Here is a 22,556-nt window from a genome sequence, read left to right as displayed (position 1 = left end):
TATGGTGTAACAGGTTCCTCTGGGTGATTTCAGCATACCGTGAATTGGAGAAACCCTTCCTTCCACGTGGGGTGAAAAGCGTAGGGGAACACTCAGAGGCACACCACTACTGGCCAGACTGGCTTTCTTCACACACCCTCATCACTAACCCTGCTTGGCAAATGAGGAAAACTGTCCAATAAATTCCACGTTCATTCATTCCAAATAATCATAGAAATGACAGTGAGATCACAAAATCTTGCGAGATTTTTCATATATAATTATAAATTTCTATATCATCAATGTACTTATTTGTAGATTGAATCTTAAATATCAAAGTTAAAACAAATTTTCACATTTTGTGGGAACCAGAATTGTGGATGGCAGATAGAATACTAGAGAAATAATTTCATTTTGAGTTAGTAACATGACCTATTATATAACACAGTCAACCTGTGGAGAAATTAGCCCACAGAAATGAGAGAGGCAAATTACAGTTTTAGAAGATTCAATTTTAGGATTACTTTTTTCTTTACCTCTTCTTTTCCTGAGTACAAATGATAGCAGAGCCGCTGGATTGTCCCTAATGTGGTAAATGCTTCTGGAATACCAGCTCTCGAATGAGCCAGGCTAGCTATTAAATTCCCTAAAAATTAAACAAGAAAAAAATGCTTGTGTTATTTGATATAAACTGATACACTGTGCTTTTGATTATTTGCACATAGTATTAAAAGGGTTTGAGTCACAAGACATCTCTGCTAATGAAGAAGTGCTGAGAAAAAGCATTTGTATGTCAAATATAGAATAAACTTCCCCATAATTATGGTTTGGTTTTCTGTCACAAGGAGTAAAAGTTAAGTAAGCTTATTTAAGAGAGGGAATATTTGAAAATTAAAGGTTTTCTTCCTCGTGGTTTCTGAATGTTATATTTTGAAGTTTTAGGACTTTTTTTTTAATGACTATGAATATTGACATGCCTTAAGAAAACAATATGTAGAGGCAAGTCTAAAAAAAATAAAACTTAATATGTCCTTTTTGAAGTTAAAATGGCTGTGAGTTAAGAAAAGCTTAATGATCTTTTAAAATTGAACATTATGTTGCTTATTGAATATTAAAATCACTGAAATTTTTGCCATGAAAATAAATGGGGATTGAAAATAAGTGATTCAGTAATTAAATGTGCAACTACCAACATAAAACTATTTCATTCAAATTTTTGTTTTAATTTTAGAGTTCACTTGTGATATTCTTTCATAATATTGTTGCTGTGTTGGTATAAGTATAACACAACTTTTAAGATGTAAGTGAGTGTATTTTTACATTTGTGGATAGATACTTTATTGAGTATTGACTGGGTTTTTGTTTTATTTTTTTCCCACCACTATAAACCAAGAAGACCTTTGAATTTATTGCCTAAGGATGGGGAGAACTGGGTTGTATAGCCTAGAGAAAAAATCGTCTAATGATAATCTTTCTTTCAAGCTTACATTTTCAAAAGCCTGAGTTTATAGAGAGCACACGCTAGCAGGAAGGGAGAGAGGTATCTTTAAACCTGCGGAGTAAGAAATGGGGAACAAATGGAGGGCAGAGAGTCTAGACTAAGAAGGACATACTAGGAACAGGAGCTTTAATAGGATAATAGTTAAGTGGTACACATAAGAGAACCAGACACTTGGCAACAGAAACTCCAGTCTCTGCAAAACATCTATACCTTTGAAGCCTCTTCTGGGAACATGTGGACTTGGACATTGAGCACATCATTTATTTTATGGTATACATGAGGCAAGAATAGCCTGCTCTGCTTGAGATACCTCTGACATGCATATGACTCTGGAGATGCCTATAACTCTGATGGAGTGCAGAGAAAGCCCAGTAATTTGGGGGATTAAATTCTTACCAGCCTGGGGAAATTAATATTTGGAAGCTATTATAATGTGGCATTTCTTGCACACAACACCTTATGGAGTAAAATTAAACCCATTGCAATTGTTTTTCAGAGTCATAGGATTACTGTTATTTAAGAGAAAAACATGTTTAATAACTTTTTAAAAACATGTTTCTTTCCTAGGTAGTTTCCATCAGAAAGTTTTGTTTTGCTTGAATTTCCTTACATGCTAACTAAATATACAACAGAAAAATATAGTTAATTCTATGGCAGCAAGTGGAGCTTCCTTCACTGCTTTCAGTGATCCATTTCAGTTAAAAAGTAATTTCCTTATTTATATTTTGGTAGTAGTCACTCCAAATTGTAAATGGCTGTTGTTTTGATACTGTTTTATGTTGTATTGACAGTGATATATGAAGTCAATAAAGTACTTATTGATCATCTGGAGAGATGGATCTGGAGCGGATTTGGTTACCCAATTAGCATTGTGTCAAGAACTCTGTTGGGCCATTTTGCCTTGCTATATTGAATATCAATGTAGAGAACTCCTAAGTGTCAGAAAAATATGTCCATTTGGTCAAAAGGGCACCAGACACAGGTATGTCAGTATAAATCAGCCACTATTATAAATCAGTGTGTAAATCTTGTCAGTAGCTCATAGTTGAATTCAATTTTATATTCTGGAAAAAATAATTAGGGGTTTGAAAAAGTATTTGAAGAAATAAAAAAGGCCATGTTCAGGGTTACTCTGCTCCCATTTGGGGTACAGAAAAGACTTACAGTGTTCCATGTAGACTGTGTGACAGTGTCAGGCTTATTATTTTATTATTGCTCTGATTACAAAAACATTTTTTTTGAAAATAGTTTTATGTGGATTCTAGTTATTTAGATTCTAGTTAATTAGAATTCTAATTAGAATAACTAGATTCTACAATTAGATTCTAGTTATTTCTTACCTGTCAATACGATAGTAGTGGACTGAACTGAATACAAACAGTCAACTAAAATAGTAACGCCTCTTGAAGACAAAGTAATATGGTCCATATCTATAATGACTTTAGCTAATATAATGATCTAAAAACAAAAAAAGCATAGAATTATTGAACATTTTCCTCTCAGTTCTCTAATTAATTGATTAATTGATTTAGTACTTCTCTGGAAGGTAAGTGGGGTAATTTGATATGATTGAATAGAAGAGAAACAAGTGGCAGGGGTAGGAGTTTGAACATTCGTCCCTGTCTGATCATTTTATTGACCATGGGAGGCCGTAGTATTCTTTCTACAATGTTTGTAACTTTTATATCCTTGAAGTACGCGTTCATGGAAAATACTGCTCCTAAAGGTCATAGGATAGAAAAAGAAGAGAGAGAGTAAGACTTTGAAGAACCCAGGTACCTCTAGTTGTCATAGGCTGAAGAGTCAGGGCGAACAGCTGAAGATTTGCAGTTAGAAAACTTGGGTTGGATACTACCATGTTTCTCTGCCTCCTCCCTTGTAATATGCAGGTGATGAAAATACTACTGCCCGCCATGTGACATGGTCTTATAAACACCAGAGGATGTATAAAAGCGAATATTCCATTTTAACTTGTAAAATTCTATATGAATGAAGAAATCCTTGTAGATAATAGGGTTTTTATGATATGAAAGGGACTGGTGTGAAAAATATGAGTTTTACAGATCAATAAACATTTTTTCAGATTCAAAAATTTTTCTACTTTTTGGATCAGAGTTCCAACCAAGATGGAGGTGTAGATAGAAACCCTTTGGTTCCTCGCACAACCAATATTGGAGGATAGTAACCAATCTAAAATAAACAACCAGAAGTGCCAGAAAATCAAACTGCATGGAACTCTGACAACCAAGGAATTAAAGAAACAGCCAACCAGAACAACCAGACCAGTAAGGCAGTGGACAGAGAGAATCTGAGGCGAGGCGGAGGACTGTGCAGGCAGGGCTGACTGAATGGGAAACTGAAACTCAGAGCTGACTGTGAACTTCAGCGGGGGTTGCCCTGGTGGGAGAAACTCCCAGTCTCACACAACAGTCCGAGAGTCCGTTGGAAAGTGGTCTAGAGACCAGCAGGCCCCTCCCCCACAGGCAGTGCTGCAGTGCAGAAAGGAGGGCTGCCCTGCCCTGGTGAATACCCAAGGCCCCGCCCCCCTGCAACTTAACAGGGGCACAGAGGTAAAGAAACAGGGCTAAAATGAAAGAACAGAGCAAAGCTTCAGAAAGAATGCTAAGTGATGAGGAGAGAGCCGACCTATCCGATGGAGAATTTAAAGCCCTGGTAATCAAAATGCTCACAGAACTGTTTGAGCTTGGTCAAAAAATGAAAGAACAAATGAAAGATACCCAAAATGAAATAAAGCAAAATACTCAGGGAACCAACAGTGACAGGAAGGAAACCAGGACTCACATCAACGATTTAGAACAAAATGAAGAGATAAACATCCAATAGGAACAGAATGAAGAAACAAGAATTCAAAAAAATGAAGAGAGACTTAGGAATCTCTGGGACAATTTGAAATATCCCAATATCCTAATTATAGGGGTGCCAGAAGGAGAAGAACAACAGCAAGAAATTGAAAACTTATTTGAACAAATAATGAAGGAAAACTTCCCCAATCTGGCAAAGGAAATAGATTTCCAGGAAGCCCAAGAAGCCCAGAGAGTCCCAAAGAAGTTGGACCCAAAGAGGAACACACCAAGGCACATCATCATTAAGTTACCTAAGATTAAAGAGAAGGAGAGAATCTTTAAAGCAGCAAGAGAAAAGGAGACAGTTACCTTCAAAGGAGTTCCCATAAGGCTATCAGCTGATATCTCAAAAGAAACCTTGCAGACAAGAAGGTGCTAGAAAGAAGTGTTTGAAGTCATGAAAGGCAAGGACCTATATCCAAGAATACCCTATCCAGCAAAGCTATCCTTTAGAATGGAAGGGCAGATAAAATGCTTCCCAGGTAAGGTCAAGTTAAAGGAGTTCATCATCACCAAGCCATTATTATATGAAATGTTAAAGGGACTTATCTAAGAAAAAGAAGATCAAAGCTATGAACAATAAAATGACAATAAACTCACAACCATCAACAAATGAACCTAAAAGAAAAGATAAACAACAAAAACAAAACCTAAGCAAACAACTAGAAGAGGAAAAGAATCAGAGAAATGGGCATCACATGGAGGGTTTTCAGTGGGGAGGAGGAAGAGAAGAATAGGAGGAAAGGGTACAGGGAAGAAGAAGCATAATTGGTAGGCAAAAAATAGACGGGGAGAGGTCAAAAATGGTATGGGAAACAGAACTTCTATGTACAACCCATGGACATGAACTAAGGAGGGCAATGCTGGAGGGTTGGGGCATGCAGTGCAGGGGGGGGATAAAGGGGAAAAGGTTGGGAAAACTGTAATAGCATAATCAATAAAACATACTTAAAATTTTTCTCTACTTTTCAATTTTTCACTAAAAAGACATTTATTGACGATTTAACCACTAATTTTATACCTGAAATGCTGCCATTGCCTTCTCAGTTTCAACTGTTGATTCGAGAAAAGGTTCAAAAATTGATATGGTCATTATTCCACTTTCCAATATTAAATATTGTTGAAAGCGATTATTGAAGGCAAAAAGGGTTAATGCATAGCCTGCTCTTAAACAGATATCCTAGAAATAGGGGAAACATGCACCATCGTTAACTTACTTCATTTATCATGTTATCAAAGTAATGGGTTTGGAATTTTACCCATTATAATATATTGCATTCTTATCTCTGGGAGTAAAATATGACATTACTGTATTGGGGAAAACAGATAAAAACAGTTACCTCAGAAAATAAAGAATTAGGTTGGATATCAGAGAGAAGAGAAAAAAATTAATTTTTAAAGGAAATGTTAGATTACTGATTATATAATTGAATACTAAAATGGTAACAGGAAACTATAATTTCACTTACACTCAACTAATTTGTTTCAATGTATTTTTATTTTCAACATTTCAACGTAGAGTTGATAAATCAGAACTCCCCTTTATATATTGCATTTTATGCATTGTGGAATGATTTTCTCTTAAAATAAGTTCCTTTGTAAAATTCTATTGTGCCGTATTTTAAGAGGGAATAAAAAAAGTGATTTACTTAAAAAAAAACACACACATTTTAACATTCTGGGACTGGGAAAAGAACAAAAACCAATTCTCCTTTAGAGACAGTGTGGTTGCCATTGATGAACAAGTGTGGTAGACCTTCCAGATAGGTGCAAAAGATAGAATAATATGACCAAATCTTATTTTTAATATTTTATTTGAACAGTATAGTACAGAGAGAGAGAAAGTGAACCATTAATCTTATTGAGTTTTCTTCTGCCACTATGAATTATTATATTAAAATGTTATATACTGAAATGTTTACAGATAAAATTATATGATGCCTGATATTTGATTCAAAAATAACATAGGGATAGCAAGTAGGTATATAGAGGAAATGAAATTGACCATGAGTTGTTTGAAATTTTCCACAATAAAAATTATATATACACTAAGTAGTCACTTGGCCATAGGCAAGAAGAAAGGTATTAGGTACAGTCAAAGAGGTGAATTCCGGAGAGTGAAGCAGGTGGGAACAGGCTGGAAGGAAAAAGAGAATGATTGTTAGTGGAATGGGTAGTAGAAGAAAAGTGAGAAGTGTGTCCTGAGGAGTAGGGTGACAAGACAGAAATGTGAAAGGAACAGAGAGAAGAAAGGTAACTTGGAGAGTCAGACATGAATTCAACCTCCTCACCCTATTATTCCTCATCTTATTAAAGCAGAAATTCTCTGTCTTTTGTGTACCTCAGTAAATTAAAGTTCTCTATTAAAACAAATAATGTAGTGACTTCATTTCTCCCCTTACAGCCCTTCTTTCTCCCTCCCAAGTCTCCCAGGACTGAGAGGGACATAGTTGGCAATGTTCTTCCCTGATTGCTGAATGCACCATAGGTAACCGAAGCCCCTGAGTTTTTCTAGGGTTTGTGCTGATCAAAGTGTGGCCAATGGACCAGTGACAATCCGCAAAATGGTTGACAACAGGTTTACAGAAACTGAGAATAAACATTTTTTTAAATGACTCTTTCTTACAGTAAAATGCCAATTAATAAATGTAGAAGGAAAGAGGGATTTAAAAAAAAAAAATCACCATTAGGCAAATGCCACAGTATTCACTGTTGCATCAATGTACGCTACGATTGGTGAGTAAAAGTACAGTGCAAACCAGAGTATTTGCATAGCCTCAAGTGTCTCACCTCAAGATACTTATTAATTACAATGGGGATAACAGTAACTTTACACTGAGAAATATGGCAAACAGCACTTTCACGAGTTTACATGGCCCGTTGTAAGACATGTCAATATCATGCATCTCCTGTAGGACACACTGGGAGGATGAGTGAAGAAGACCATGTCATTTCTATGGTATTCCTACCAAGGTGCATCACCTCAATTGAATCATGAGAAAACATCGGATAGCTCAAATTGAGAGACATTCTACAAAACAACTGGCCTGGACTCCTCATACACATCAAGATCATGTAAGATAGGAAATCCTGAAATACCAAGGACTGAGTTTCACAGATTGAAGGCTACTAACAAGGCATGACAACTAGATGCAGTGTGGAATCTCTGATGGATTCTGGAACAGAAAAAGGACATTGTTTACAAATAGGCAAAATTTAAATAAGGTCTGCATATTGGTTAATGGTAATGTATCAATGTTCATTTCCTGGTTGACATCCAGGAAAACTAGATGAAAGATGTACCAGAACACTATATATTATTTTTGCAAATTTTTGGAAAGTCTAAAAGTGTTTCAAAATTTAAACTTTGTCTTTTTAAAAAGTAATAATAATGGATCGGTGGGGAAAAGCTATTTCTTTATCACACATAGACTGAGAAGCACCATTCTAGAATATTGGGTAAGCAGGGATAACTGAGGGTTGAAAGGTTATAAAATTGGGTTAAAGATTTGATGCATTCAGGATAGAAGAGGTGTGTTTTTTGTTTTGTCCCAATGTATAAAATTGCTACATTTCAAAAGTGAAATGTGCTAAGTATGAAAAATATGGAACAGTATCATCCCATCATTATAAACGACTTATGGAAGAGATTTTACATTTCTTAAGTAACACATGGCCATGAAAAAGATAATGATAATTTGAGGATGCGATCTAAAAAACATTTTTTTTCTAAATGATCTCTAATATTTTGTAAAGATATTACCTTATCTTGTGAGTGAAGAAGATAAAGGACATCAGCATACTTAAATCCTTCCTTTTCTTGTAATACGTTCTGCAACACATCATTCCTTAGAACAAGGCACGCCAAGGAAAATGCCACTTCAACCTAAACATGTGGTTTTCAGAAATTAACTTATTTTTCACTTATGCTGTATCAAATGACATTTTTATTATACAAATTTATAGTGGATATATTAATTCAAAGATACTATAAAATCCATTGATTCCAATTCTCTCACTAGTATTTAGAGAGTGGTATTTACAACTTTCGATGGAATGTCCCTTATCATTTTGAACAGCTTGGAAAATTCCTTTCTGTGCTGGCATGACCACAAAACTCCATTTGAGGGCATAGGTGTGTCCCTTCTATATCTAAATATTTTTAAAAATTTCCTGGCATGGGTTAAAAAGCTGTTTTGAATTGCTTGTTAGCTCCCTACCCTTGAGTTGTAAGCCTTTAATGGAATGCCTATCAGTTCAAGCAAAGTACTGAGGAGTAGTACTAAGGAATACTTTTCTTTATTTGCAGTCATTTATTGAACATTCTGATGTAAATGAACCTTGCCTATTACTAGGATTCAAAGTTAAGTTGTTATGTGGTTACACTATGCATTTCTATGAAAAATATTATGAATTTGAAAAGCACTAAAATTGCAAAAGTATTTTGTTTACTGTAGAATTTCATCTGAGGAAAAGTATTTGTGTTCTGTTTCGACAAGTTTAACAATTCATTGAAAATGTATACTGAAATATAGATGGATGCAATCATGAAAATGCACACTTGAAAATAAAAATGTCTTTTTATGTAGCATTTCCATAGTCTTATAAAATTTATTTATACTTTGAAAGTCAGTGTAGTTTTTACTATAATTCAAGCCCAAAAACTGCCAGCATATGCTGCTTTCTTTTTTTCTTCTAATTCAACTTCTGTAATAAAATCTATTTTATAGTGAGAAAAGCCACAAAACTTATAGTATCTTTTCTGATAACAAACACATTCCTTAAAAGAAAATAATGCTATTCTTTGATTATTTCTATTTTCCCACTTCCAGTGGAGCCCCATACCAAATTTTGAAGAGAAAATGTATTTTTTTGTTATTACCATTTTGTGCCTGGCCTCAATTTCCAAAGCTTTAGTAAAAGGGTTTAAGTAGAGGTCAATGCCATTTTGTCAAAGCATTCTACTAGAAGTAAAAGAGTGAATGACTCTTCAACAACTCTTAGTGATTCTTGGTAATGTTTACCCATGAGAAGACTGTTGCTGCCAGCTAAAGCAGGCTGTTGGGTAGAAGGTAGGGCTGTTTTGATGGTGTAGCAATGACAGGATTCACTTATATTTGAAAATTTTTGCTACATAAGTCACACATCCCCCACCCAATTTTTAGCAACCAATATCCGAGGAAGTATGGAATAAATTCTGTGAATAATCAAACATCTGAGGAATAAAACTTGTTTGATGAGTAACGATATAAGACATTTTGAAGAAATATTTCAATAAAATTTACTATCTTTGTAGCAACTTTTTTGTTTAAAACTTCTAGAATTTTATTAAAAGGTCAAATATTTTTATTGAGCTTATTAACTTTTCATAAAGATACAAATTATTCTTAAAAACTCATTTATGTTAATTTTTACCATATCAGGAAAAAAAATCCTTAAAACCTTATACATACCTTGATGCTGGGAGAAGGGTGATTTCTCAGTAGTTGAATAAGTACTGGAAAAGCATTTTCATCTACGATAAACTGTTGACTAATGGGATTGCTTGTATGGGCGACACCTGCAAGGATCCACATATCAGTAAGAAGCTTTTTCCCATCTTGGAAATGGACAAGTCAAACATAGTTTGTTGTGCTTGACTGAGAAAGTGTCCTAGCATAATATGATTAGTAAACTCTTTCCACCACCTGGGAGCCTATGATGCTTCTGAACTACACAGGCCTGTTTGGGATAGGGCTTCTACAATGACCAACATGTCTGGAAGGCTGTGGTCCAGACATGAATGGGTCTCCGGAACCAGAGGGAGCCCACAGCTCTTCTTAAAACAGAAGGTGTTTATGCTCGAGATGAAACTGAATGCCATCTAGGCAAGAGATGTGCTGATGTACTAAGTAAAGAACAGCACAGTGACTTTTGTTGGCAAACTGAACAAAACCAGAGTAGTCTGGGGAAAGGTAACGCATTCTCATGGAAACAGTGGCATGGTTCGTGCTGGGTTCCAAAGCAACCTCTTGCTAAGGCTATTGGACACAGGCTCCATGTAATTCTGTGCCCCTCAGGGATTTAAACTTCTTGAAAAGTAAATAAATACAAAAATGTGATTAGCAAATTACCAAAAGAAATGTTATATCTACACTAATTTACCTGAATTGTTTTCAAAAGGCAAAGTCTAATGGAAAATTTACTATTAAAAGTGTACATAATTTTCTAATAGTCACAAAACAAAGAAATTAGAAATTCTAGACTATCAAGGAATAATAATATAATAGCTATCAGCTATTAAATAATTATGTGCAAGGTACTTAAGCTTATGATGCTACTGTTTTTCCCTAATGTTTGTTTTTATAAAAATAAATAGATGAAATATTCTGGCTCCCCTAAATATTACAAATTTTTGGATTCCCTAAATACACATATTAAAAGATAATCTCACTGTCTTCTTTTTTAACCTACTACTTTAAATTGTAGGCCTGATCTCAGTGAAGAAACTTAAAAAATCTCTTTCTAGTGGATCTAACAGAATTTTAATTCTGTTCTTTTGCCATAAATGTCACAACACATAAAGTAAGCTTATTAACTTAAATATAAATGCAAGATTGGGCCTCTCCATAAACAATAATAAAGAGAAATCATCTACTTATTGGTCTGGGGAGGTTTGATGGAATTGGGGGAAATAGAAGGAACAAAGAACACACTTGTGTCCTTGTCCCCTACTCACTCACTGGCCACATAGGGACATATACAAACACTTATTACATGAACATTCTTCATTCAGCTGACAGGTATTGAGTGCCTAAGGCATTAGGCACTGAGAGAGGAATTAGGGCTGAAAAGAGGAATTAGAATATCTGCCCTCAAGGAGTTTATATTCTATGGGGGAAGCAACTATTTAAGTACATGATTTCAATACTGTGTAATAAGTGCTTTAATAGAGGTACAGAAAAGTACAGTTGGAGCACAGAAGAGGAATTGCTCACTTCACAGTAGGTGGGAAAGGGATAGGAAAGGGGATTTCAAAGGGTGAAGGTACTACAGATGGGTCTCAAAATATGAGTATTTTTGAAAATTGTTATGATAATAATAATGTATGAGAATATGCCAAATTCTTTGACTGAAACTTCACATGGTAATAATGGGATGAAACTCCATTAAATTGGGAAAAGAACCACTACAAGCAATGGCTGAGTATTTCTCAGAGCTCACACAGGGCTAGGGATGGTTTGTGTTCCCACTGACCTGAATCTAGATACCTCATAATACAAGGGGGCTATATACAAGGGATCAAGTCCAAGGAAAACTATCATCTTAATACGGGGGTTAAGTAAGTTCCAGAGAAAAGGTTGCTCTAGACTTGTCCTAACAAAGCTTAAAAGCCAGCTGCAAAAGGATCAAACAGATTCCAGATGCCAGAATGGAGCCTGACTCTTTAAAGAAAGTAAGATTCAGCATGTCCAGCATTCAATTAAAATTTATTACTCATGATTTTAAAATGAAATACCTAAGATAAAATTGATAAAATATATGAAAAAAATTGTATGTTGGAAACTATGAAGCATTGCTGAGACATATAAGAAGACATAATAAATGGAGAGATTTTACCATGTTTACCTATTGGAAGACTTAATATTGTTGGGATATCTGTTCTCTCCAGATTTATTTATAGATTACATGTAATTCCAATCAAATAACAGATCGTTTTCAGAAATTGAAAGATTAATTTTTTAAATTGTATGGAAATACAAAGGACCTGGGATCCCCAAAAGAACTCTGAAAAAGATTTAAGGACTTAATACTACCTGCTTTCAAGATTTACTGTAAACCTCCAGTAATTGTGACAGTAAGTAAAGCATAAAGACACACAAATGGGTAAGTAGACATGAGTTACTTTATATCCTACATAAAACGGCTATTTTAGTGTGAGTGTATAATCAGTCTAAGCTGTTGAGTTTGAAAACAAGGTTTTCTTCTGTGCTTCTACCGGAGGACCCCTTGTCTAGGAAAATGTGGACAGCAAAACTGATATAAAAATGTGAATTACACCACTTTTACTCATTAAGGTCTTGGAGAAATAAAAAATTATATCTATAAATTAAATATGGTTGAGGACTCTAACAGTGGGGATGGTGGGGCATGGGAAGTATCTTGATAATTAAAAAGCTGGGAATAAATTTACAAACCAATACACATTGATCCCACTGCTCTGATGACACTCAGAAGTGTGCCTTCAGCAAGCTTACTAATCCTTAGTAAGCGAATCAACGGTGCAATTCCATTCCCTTCACATATTTGATTTTGATGAATCCTGCTGTCCTTACTTAGAGCTATGACTGCTTCGCCTCCTGGTTTTTTAAAAACAAAAAAAGCGAGAAACAGGTCTGATTTCCAATATTCCACATTGTGTATATTTATACATGGAAAATAACTTACCAACATACTGCATTTTAGCTGATGGCGACAAAAGCATATTTATTATAAAGTTGTATCCAATTTGTTCTGCCATATACTTTTGTTGTTTCAGTGTTTGTCCTGCCAAGGCCCAAAGCGCCACAGCTCCTTGTTCCTTAACATCCATTTGAAATGCCTATTTTAGAATATATTTCATTCATTTAATGAGCATTTATTAATACTGTAGGCATATCTGTTTTATAAAATGTTTATTCTAGAATAGGTTTTAGTTTTATTTTTACCGAACTGAATTCAATATCAAACACGTTGTCTAAGGAAAAGGACAAGTAATCAGAAAATTCCTACCTTGAGAAGTTTTAAGAGATATTTACTTAAAGAATTTTCCAGAAAAGCTCTCTGTATAGAAGGGTTGTAACTTGCCAGGGATTCCACAGCCATTGCACCCTTCACTTGGACGCTAAGATGTTTCCCTTTAAAAAGAGCCACCAGAGGTGGAATGGCCCCTTCCGCAGCCATAGCATTCTGAACATCCTTATTGTCACGCGCCACCTCGGCTATAGTAGCAGAAGATGCAGCCTTTAACAGATCTTCAAATGAATTCAAGAACCAGTTAATTAAATCTTTTAAAATGTAAGAATATAAAAACACAGCATATCTTTAGTTTCTCATTTTATAAAATCAAATTTAGAGTTTTTAGAAAATTTAGGAAATAAAAATAGAAAAAAAAAACTGTCCACATTCTCACCACCCAAACACAAACATTTCATTTAAGCCCATCTACTATTTTTATGAATATATATATAATTTTAGATGGTGTTAAAGACATTTAATAAAGACATACTATATTAAGTATATAAGTATAAAGGTATACTAGAAATACAATGTCTGCATTTTAATTTTTCAATATAACATTTTCCTATTCTATATAAACATCAGTGTCTTTTAAATATTTCATGAATAGGTATATCACATTTCCTTAGCAACTCACAATTTACTTTTATTTTTAAATTACAGTTTACATTCAATATTATTTTATATTATTTTCAAGTGTACAGCGAAATGGATAAACAATCATATATTTTACAAAGTGGCCCTCTGATATTTCAAGTACACACCTGGTATCATAATAGTTATTACAATATTATTGACTATATTCCCTATGCTTTAAACCCCCATGACCATTTGGTGACTACCAATTTGTACTTCTTAATTCCTTCATCTTTTCCATCCAGCCCTCCAAACTCCATCCCCTCTGGAAACCATCAGTCTGATTTCTGTATCTATTAAGTCTGCTTCTATTTTGTTTGTTCATTTATTTTGCTCCTTAGATTCCACATATAAGTGAAATCATATAGTATTTGTCTTTCTCTAACTTATTTAACTTAGCATAATACTCTCTAGGTCCAGCCATGCTGTCACAAATGGTAAGATTTTATTTTTTATGGCCAAGTAATATTCCATTGTACTTTTTAAATGCACTCTTCTATTGATGGGTACTTAGCTTGTTTCCATATCTTGGCTATCTTAAATAACACTGCAATGAATATAAAGGTACATATATTTTTTCCAATCAGTGTGTTGGGATTCTGTGGATATATACCCAGAAGTAGAATTGCTGGGTCATAAGGCAGTTCAATTTTTAATTTTTGGAGGAAATTCCATACTACTTTCCACAGTGGCTACACCAGTCTGCATTCCCAACAGCAGTGTACAAGGGTTCCCTTATTTCCACATCCTCTCCAACATATTTTTGTTAATTTATTGATGGCAGACATTCTGACAGGTGTGAGGTGATATCTCATTGTGGTTTTAATTTGCATCTCTCTGATGATTTATGACTTTGAGCACCTTTTCATGTCTGTTGGTCATCTGTATGTCCTCTTCGGAGACAAGTATGTTCAGGTCCTCTGCCCATTTTCTAATTGGATGTTTGGTTTTTCTGGTGTTGAGTTGTACTAGTTCTTTATAAATTTTGCATATTAACCCCTTACAACATATGTCATTGGTGAATATATTCTCCCATTCAGTAGGTTGTGTTTTCATTTTGTTAACGGTTTCCTTTGCCGTGCAAAACCTTTTTAGTTTGATGTAGTCTCATTTGTTTATTTTTTCTTTTGTTTTCCTTGCTTGAGGAGATATATTAGAAAAATATTGCTAAGAGAAATGGCCAAGATTTTACTGCCTATGTTTTCTTCTAGGAGTTTTATGGTTTCAAGTTTAACATTTCAGTTTTTAATCCATTTTGACTTTATTCTTGTATGTGGTGTAAGAAGGTCTAGTTTCATTTTTTGCATGTATCTGACAGGAATATCCCTGTGTGGGTTATGCAAGCCCTCCTGTTATAGTTCAGTCTTGATTGCTGTTGGCCTGTCCCTGGGTGGGGTTGGCCCTTGGGTTAGCTAACTCTGAGATGTGACCCCGACCACTGTGAACAAGGTGATGTGTGGGGGCTGACCCCACGAAGCGGAATGCGCCACCACAGGGTCTGGTGCCTTCCAAGATTTCCCTTTGTGTGTGCTGCTCTTGGCACTGATCAGACCATGCTTTGGTATGGTCTGAATCCTGCCACTGGGTGTGCTGGGTCTGGGGCCTCCTGGGAGGGACTCTGTTGCAGATAGATCAATGTCAGATGCTGCCTGTGACCTCCCCTGGGCTACTTGTGAGGAACTGCAGAGCGATCCACAGTTGGTGACTGCTTCTGCTGGGCCTAGATACACGTGGGAGGGGCCAAGCCACATTCTGAGGCTGCTTCCACCAGTACAGATCTTGGGTCAGGTCAGCAAAAGGCCAAAGACACTCCGAGATCCACCTTCACCTGCCAGTTGCCTGTTATGCTCAGCCACTGAAGGAGCCTCTGACTGTACACAAGTTGTGTGAGGCAGATTCTGAGTCTCCCGGCAGGGGCAAGCAGTGGTCACAGGCTGATAGAGATTCAAACTCAGGGTCAGTGTTGGCTGGCTCTGAGGCCACTCAGCACTTGTCTTATCTGAAACCTAAATGAAAGTCATTTATCTAGTACTGTTAACCTATTATTATCTCCTCAGACCAAGGAAGATGAAAAAAATAATTTTCATCTTCTAATTGGATGTTTGGTTTTTCTGGTGTTGAGTTGTACTAGTTCTTTATAAATTTTGCATATTAACCCCTTACAACATATGTCATTGGTGAATATATTCTCCCATTCAGTAGGTTGTGTTTTCATTTTGTTAACGGTTTCCGAGTGAAACCGTTAACACCTCCGTCTCCGAGTGACTGTTAACACATTTTCCCTGCAGAAATGTTAATGTGTACTCATTATCTTCTAAAATCTGAAAACTTTGGGATTATGATTCCAAGAATTTTAGATAAAGATTACCTTCACCACTGGGCTTCTTTCACCCAACTCTTAAAATTGGAGTTCTTCAACCTTCTCTTCTTGGTCTGCTGCTTTTTTTTTCTCACACAGCAAACTCTCCTTCAGCAATCTTACTTCTCTTAAGAACTTTGTTATGTTTATAATCTATTCTTCCCACTTCTCTATCCAAATCCCTGACCTCTCCTTTGAACTTTAAAGCTCAGATTATTGGGGTGATTGAGGTGCTATGTAAATACACCCCTCTTTCTTTAGAATTTCTATCCAATTGGTAAATAGACATTGGAATCAAATAGAGATAAAAGCTTCAGCCATATTGCTGGAAAGCTAGTTTTGAGATAAAGTGCCAAAAAGAACCTAAACCATACATTTGTAATGAGTCATTCTTCAAACTGAGAAATTATATAACTCACTATTTCTTTCATAGGAGGAATGAATAACATTCCTGAGGGGAGATGGAAGTAGGAATTTCTACTTTTTGGACCAATGCAGGAATATAGGGTAAGAGAAAGAAAGGTTTCCCTCCCACTCCCTTAATTTTATAAACCCAGCAGTTTAAATTCAGCTGTTCTGGATATTTGGGTTATATTACATATGTCTAGATCCATTCTAAGACAAATCCAGGACAAGTCCAAACCTGTGTTTGCGTTACTTAATAATATATCTAGTTGCTTAAAAATACATAGATAGAGGCTCACCTGAATCAAAACTCAGAAATGCGATGAGATATTTGATGCCTTTATGGTCCCTCACTGCTCTTTGGTTGTTTTCATTGCCCATACATAACACTCGTATACAGCTCATTACATTTACTAGCACGTTTTCTATGTCCAACTTTAAGAGATTTATCAGGGCTGGGATTCCATTCTAAAAATAAACAAAAAATTTAACTACAGTTAAATTTACTTGGGATGGATGCAGTCGCTATTTAGAATCACAAGCGTATGATCTTGCTGCAAGCACCAGTTCATTTAGGACGGGACATCTACCCATAAACAGACGTCTACTGGTGTGACACATGAAGTGACAGTTAATACGACTTTGAGGATATCGTATGCTGTATGTAGTATTAATGTAAGTATTGTCTAAATAGATTTTAAAATAGCCTCCTTTATACCAAAATAAATTGATGCTCCAAGTTCACTGTAACATTTAATAAATAGCTAAAAAGTAAAGCAACTGAGTAAGATCAATTGAATACAGTGTCCATTTGGAAATATTTGCCATTGTAGATGCCCTCATTGCTGGTAATTATATTTGGGCAACATAAATTGTTATTTTTAAATGTGAATATAATTTCCTAATATTAAATGGAATAAAGATGGAATTTCTCCCTACTAATAGAAATAATGCAAGAGTATTAAAGAAGATAAAAAACAGAAATGTAACCCCATCTTCAATAAAGCTAGGAGACACCTGTAATGTAAACCATAATAAATGTGAATGTGTTGTCCACAGGGAGAGATCTCCCATGGCCTCTGGCCACAGAAAATGCTGGCAGAGGACAGTTTTCTAAAATGAGTGGCTCTACCTTGAGGGGCAGAAAAAGGAACACATAATCCCCATCTGGGACAATAGCAATAAGGATGCAGCGTGGCAGCATGCGCTCTTCTGGACCAGAGTGGCATAAAGATTCAAAAATCAAGGAAGGCAAGGAGGCACAGGGAGCATACCAACAGCTATGTTTGGAAAATCAGTCTATTGGGGAGGTAAAAAGGAAAAAATAGTCTTCACTTTGTGGAGGAAATAAAATTGACATTGTAAGCTACTACCCACCAGTCTTTGTTGGCTAGGGAGAAGTAAAGTTGACAGGACCCACGCACACAACCCTACTCCCTAAGTCATATTCCTGCTAGACTAGCATGTGGCTCTGAACGCTTTCCCACATATACTTCCTGCAAATAGTTGAGCTGGAGAAAAACTAATTCAGAGATGAGTAGTAATCATAAAGAACCAGGATAGGATCTATCCAAATATGAGAAAAAAACAGGAAAAAAACTTGTGACAGATAAAGAATGCTCTTCAGAAAAATATTGCCACAAAGTAGATAAAATTATTACTAAATAGTATATTATTACCAATGGAAAAATAATAAGGCAATCACCTCTATGAAACAAGAGTACACAGGAAACACCCCAGAGCTCAGGGAAAAACATTTTGAGATGGAGGAGATAAAACAAGAGCTGGAAAAGCTCAGGAAAGATGTGGGGAGATATAAAAGCTAAATTTCTACCCACACAAAAATAAAGCTAAAAAAACATAGCAAGGGACAAGGAGAACAGGACTGACAGAAAAATAAAAAATGAAATAATAAGTGAAAAAGGACTAGAGAGAAAATGATAGCTATGTTAGGAAAAGATGATACCGTTCACAAATAGTTGATGTTCCTAAATGGAAGTGGTCAGCTATTTCAGTGATCAATAAATTCAATGGTCAATTTCTGACTTTCATCTTACAACAGCATTTAACACTATTAATCATTCCGTCCTCTATGACACACTTTCTTCATTAAGCTGATAGGATGATAGATTCTTCAGATTTCTCCCACCTCACTGGCTATTACCTTGTAGTCTCATTTGCAATCCCTCCAGATCTTGGAACTTTCCCACAAAGAATATGATCACTTCTCATCATTTCCACTATTAATGCCCTGGTTCAAGACACTCTCATCTTTCACCTGAATTATTGCAATAGCTTCTTAGTCTTGCTGCAGCTAGCCTTGCTTACCCATTGTAATACAGAGATAGAGTGATGTAAATTTCTGCATGGAACTTCCAGACTTCCTCAGAGTAAAAGCCAAAGTGTCTAACAGTTGCCCACATGGCTCTACATGATGTGGTCCACCATTACCCAGCCAAGATGGTCTCCTGTTTCTCCTCAGCTACTTTTGCTGTCTGGCTATTCCTTGAACATGGCGGGCACACTCCCACTTCATTTACTTTGGCCTTGTTTCCTCTAACAGAAAAACGTGTCACACTCCCCCATCTACTTTGGGTCTATACTCAATTGCCAAATTCTTAGTCGAGTGTTTTTCAACAAGCTTCCCCTCTCCCCTTTCCCTGCTTTATTTTCCTCTTTAACTCCTATTCTCAACTAACATAACATACTATATATTTGGCTTATTTGTTTTGTTTACTGTCTTGTTACCCTCAACTAGAATAAAAGCTCCATGAATGCTGGGATTTCATCTGTTTTACTCCCTGTTACAACCCCAGCATCTAAAATAGTATCTGCCATATAATAATCTCTCAAAAATTACTTGTATGAATGAACTGAAAGACTACTACAGAGATGTAGTATTTAAAGATATAAATTCAAGAAGACATTCCACAAATAAAAGATGAATGTACATGTTGAAAAATTATACCAAGTCCCAAGTAACTAACATTGATGTGTAAGTCCTATATTTTAAAGATAAAGAAAACACTGGTTATATAGTAGAAGATTTAAAAAATAATAACAAAATATGACAGAATGAAGATTAAACATGTTACATCAACAAGTGTTAATGAATTGTATACTTAATAAAAAGTAAATGACAAAACAAAAATTAAATGTACTTCATTCAAAAGACACATTTATCTTAACTTTGGGTAGTTCTCAGAATCACTGAAGATTATAAGGTCTAAATTAATAAGACTGAGTAGCTCTGAAGGTGGGCCTGGGGTTTTTTATATTTCTAATATACTTTCCACATGATTGACATCAAACCAACCAACAAGAAATAAAATAACAAGAAAAGGATGGGCAAAGCCAAATTAAACATGAGAGCACAAAGAACACAGATCATAAACATATTTTTGGACAAGACAGCAGTCAGTGCAAAAGTATTACACTTGACAAAAAGGATACACTTTATAATGCTAACTGATTCAATCCATAATTAAGGTGCATTACCTGAAAAATACTATTAAAATATTAGTTATAAATATCAAAAGATCAAAAATAAAACATTAGCAGACAACAAGGTGGGTTTTATTTGAGGAAATATAGCATGGCAAAGATTGTTTGATATCTATAAAAAAATAATTTTCCTCTAATTCTGGTACAGAATTAGACTACATTTCTCAGGCAGGATGGACATCTAAAATGGTAGTATTTCTTACAATACCTTCTCATAAACAGCAAGAAGCAATCACATCCCCAAGAGCTAAGGTGGCACTCCCCTTCCATATTTGCCCAGGTGCTAGCTTTACCAGATACTGTTGTTGAGAAATGCCTACCTGTTTTGTGCCAGTGTGTCAAGATTGTAGCAGCTCTTTCACCTGGGCCATGCTTCAGCATTTTTATGTGGCTAGCAATCTTGTATGATATGGTAACAGCTCCATCCAGATGAAGAACAGGCTTGCTTACTGATTGCCAACAAAGTGACAGGCTTCCTAAGCTCAAGGCTCCACAGATGGGACACAAACCCAATGGGTAGGTAGCATCCACCTGGGCCCACCATGTCACCTTGTGAGACTTGGGGACAGGGGAACTGAGCATCTCTGCTGATGCTCACCCCTTTGCTGTGCTGTTCTGGTACTGTCATGCTAGTTTACTTTTGGCACTCATCTGATTGTGGCAGGTTTGCTCTTTTTTGTCCTCATTGAGATTGGAATCCTTCCCTGAAAGTTTGGCTACAGCATAATAACATGGTACACATCTTTCTAGTTCCTATATGAGGGAATTACTACCAGTCAAAGTGATTTTCTATGAAAAGAACTTACATATTTGGCAATAACATCCTTGTTTTCAAGTTGTGCAATATCATATAGAACGGCAGCACAGCGAGAGTGTAGTTGTGGCTCGTCGGAAGCCAGTAGGTTGATCAGAGCTGGAATGCCTCCTGCCTCCACCAGAGCGTGCACTACACTCTCATGGGTTGAGATGTTACTCAATAGCCCAACAGTTTTGCACTGTAGTTTTATTTTGGAACCTTTTAATGCATTGATTAAAGCAGGAATGGTGCCTGCAATGAAGAGATCAAAAAAAGCATGAATTACTTATAACCATTTGTAGTCAATTTATCATGATAAGAATAATTCTATAAAATATATTTAAGTATCACTTATAACTACCATATTTTTCAGACTATAAGGTGCACCAGACCATAAGATGTACCTAGGTTTTAGAGGAGGAAAATAGGAAAAAAAAACCCTGCTCCACCACCACTCCCCCAACCCCAGCAAGCCAGGTAAGCTACATTCAGATTATAAGATGCGCCCCCATCTTCCTCCCAGATTTGGGGGTGTGTGTCTTATAGTCTGAAAAATGCGGTACATAAATGGACTTTTCTGTCTTGTCTACAGTACAGAGCTCTCTCATTCATATGTTTAATTTCACACAGCACACAATCATACATGTCATATTGGTAACTATAAACAACCTTTGAAACACTGAATTTTGGCTTAAGATCATGGACAAATAAATTCTTTGAGCTGCCACATGGTAGAGTTCATTTTGTGTATTGCCTCAAATTTCGGTGGCAGTGTTTGCGCAGTTATTTGAGCATTATATTATATTTTAACCATGTTTTTTACAAATACAAATACTGCAAAAACAAAAATGAAGTGCTGAATCTAGTAAAAAGCAACCTTAGCCTGATTAATCACGATTGGTTCAAAAATCAATGGGCACGGTGAAAATAGAAAGTCTGGCTTCAGCGGGATGCCTGTTGTATCGGTTCAATGTGAAAGGAAGGGGCACGTTAGGGGGCACAGACAAAGTGCTGGAAAATATAGTATTGAATAGGTATAATTAGGTCTTTATCTGAAATGTAATCTCCCTCATAACTTATTTATCTATGGCTCAGTTTTTGGACATAGAACTTTTGTACATATTTTTAGGAACACATTAGTGGGACTACCTATAGTAATTTTTTTCACTTATTCATTCATTCAACAAATATTTATGGAACATACCATGTGTGTTCAATATTTACATTAGAGTAAAGGCAACCATAATGGGCAGTGCAGATACAACATTTCCATCATTTTAGGAAATTATATTGAACAGTGCTATTCTCTAAACAATCCTATGAGGTAGGACCCATTTTATTAATGAGGAAACTAGGATTAGAGTGGGTAAGCAATTAATTAGCCTAAGTTCTAAGTGCAGAGCTATGTACGAACCCAGGACTGCTTTTACAAACCACAAACGCTATTTTTTTAAGTGATTTTATTTATTTATCTTTAGAGAGGGGAAGGGAGAGAGAAAGAGAGGGAGAGAAACCTCAATGTGTGGTTACCTTTCACATACCCACAGCTGGGGACTGGCCAGCAACCCAGCATGTGCCCTGACTGGGAATTGAACCAACGACCCTTTGGTTCGTAGGCCAGCACTCAGTCCACAGAGCCACACCAGCCAGGGCACAAACACAGTTTTTAATTTAAAAAATAAATTGTGTAAATACAGATAGTTTCTACATGAAAGTAGTGAATATGAGAAGTCATAGAGTAATTTAGTATTTGTA

General features: G+C 35.9%; 1 protein-coding gene across 1 annotated transcript in view; it reads right to left on the bottom strand.

Annotated features, from left to right (window-relative positions):
- The window catches only part of ANKAR (ankyrin and armadillo repeat containing), a 64,234-nt gene that overhangs the window by 6,062 nt on the left and 35,616 nt on the right, over window positions 1–22,556 (bottom strand). Inside the window, exons 11-20 of the mRNA XM_024563781.4 lie at window positions 20,812–21,053; window positions 16,801–16,969; window positions 13,096–13,337; window positions 12,772–12,925; window positions 12,522–12,683; window positions 9,798–9,904; window positions 8,108–8,230; window positions 5,366–5,524; window positions 2,821–2,938; window positions 516–625 (exon numbers count right to left, since the gene is read on the bottom strand). Coding sequence (XP_024419549.2) covers window positions 516–625; window positions 2,821–2,938; window positions 5,366–5,524; window positions 8,108–8,230; window positions 9,798–9,904; window positions 12,522–12,683; window positions 12,772–12,925; window positions 13,096–13,337; window positions 16,801–16,969; window positions 20,812–21,053 — 1,586 coding nt within the window. The remainder of the gene's footprint in view (window positions 1–515; window positions 626–2,820; window positions 2,939–5,365; window positions 5,525–8,107; window positions 8,231–9,797; window positions 9,905–12,521; window positions 12,684–12,771; window positions 12,926–13,095; window positions 13,338–16,800; window positions 16,970–20,811; window positions 21,054–22,556) is intronic.

The sequence above is a fragment of the Desmodus rotundus genome, chromosome 2 (genome assembly GCF_022682495.2).
Source record: "Desmodus rotundus isolate HL8 chromosome 2, HLdesRot8A.1, whole genome shotgun sequence".
NCBI lineage: Eukaryota > Metazoa > Chordata > Mammalia > Chiroptera > Phyllostomidae > Desmodus > Desmodus rotundus.
Note: the sequence above shows the minus strand (reverse complement) of the source record. Positions and strands in the feature narration are given on the sequence as shown.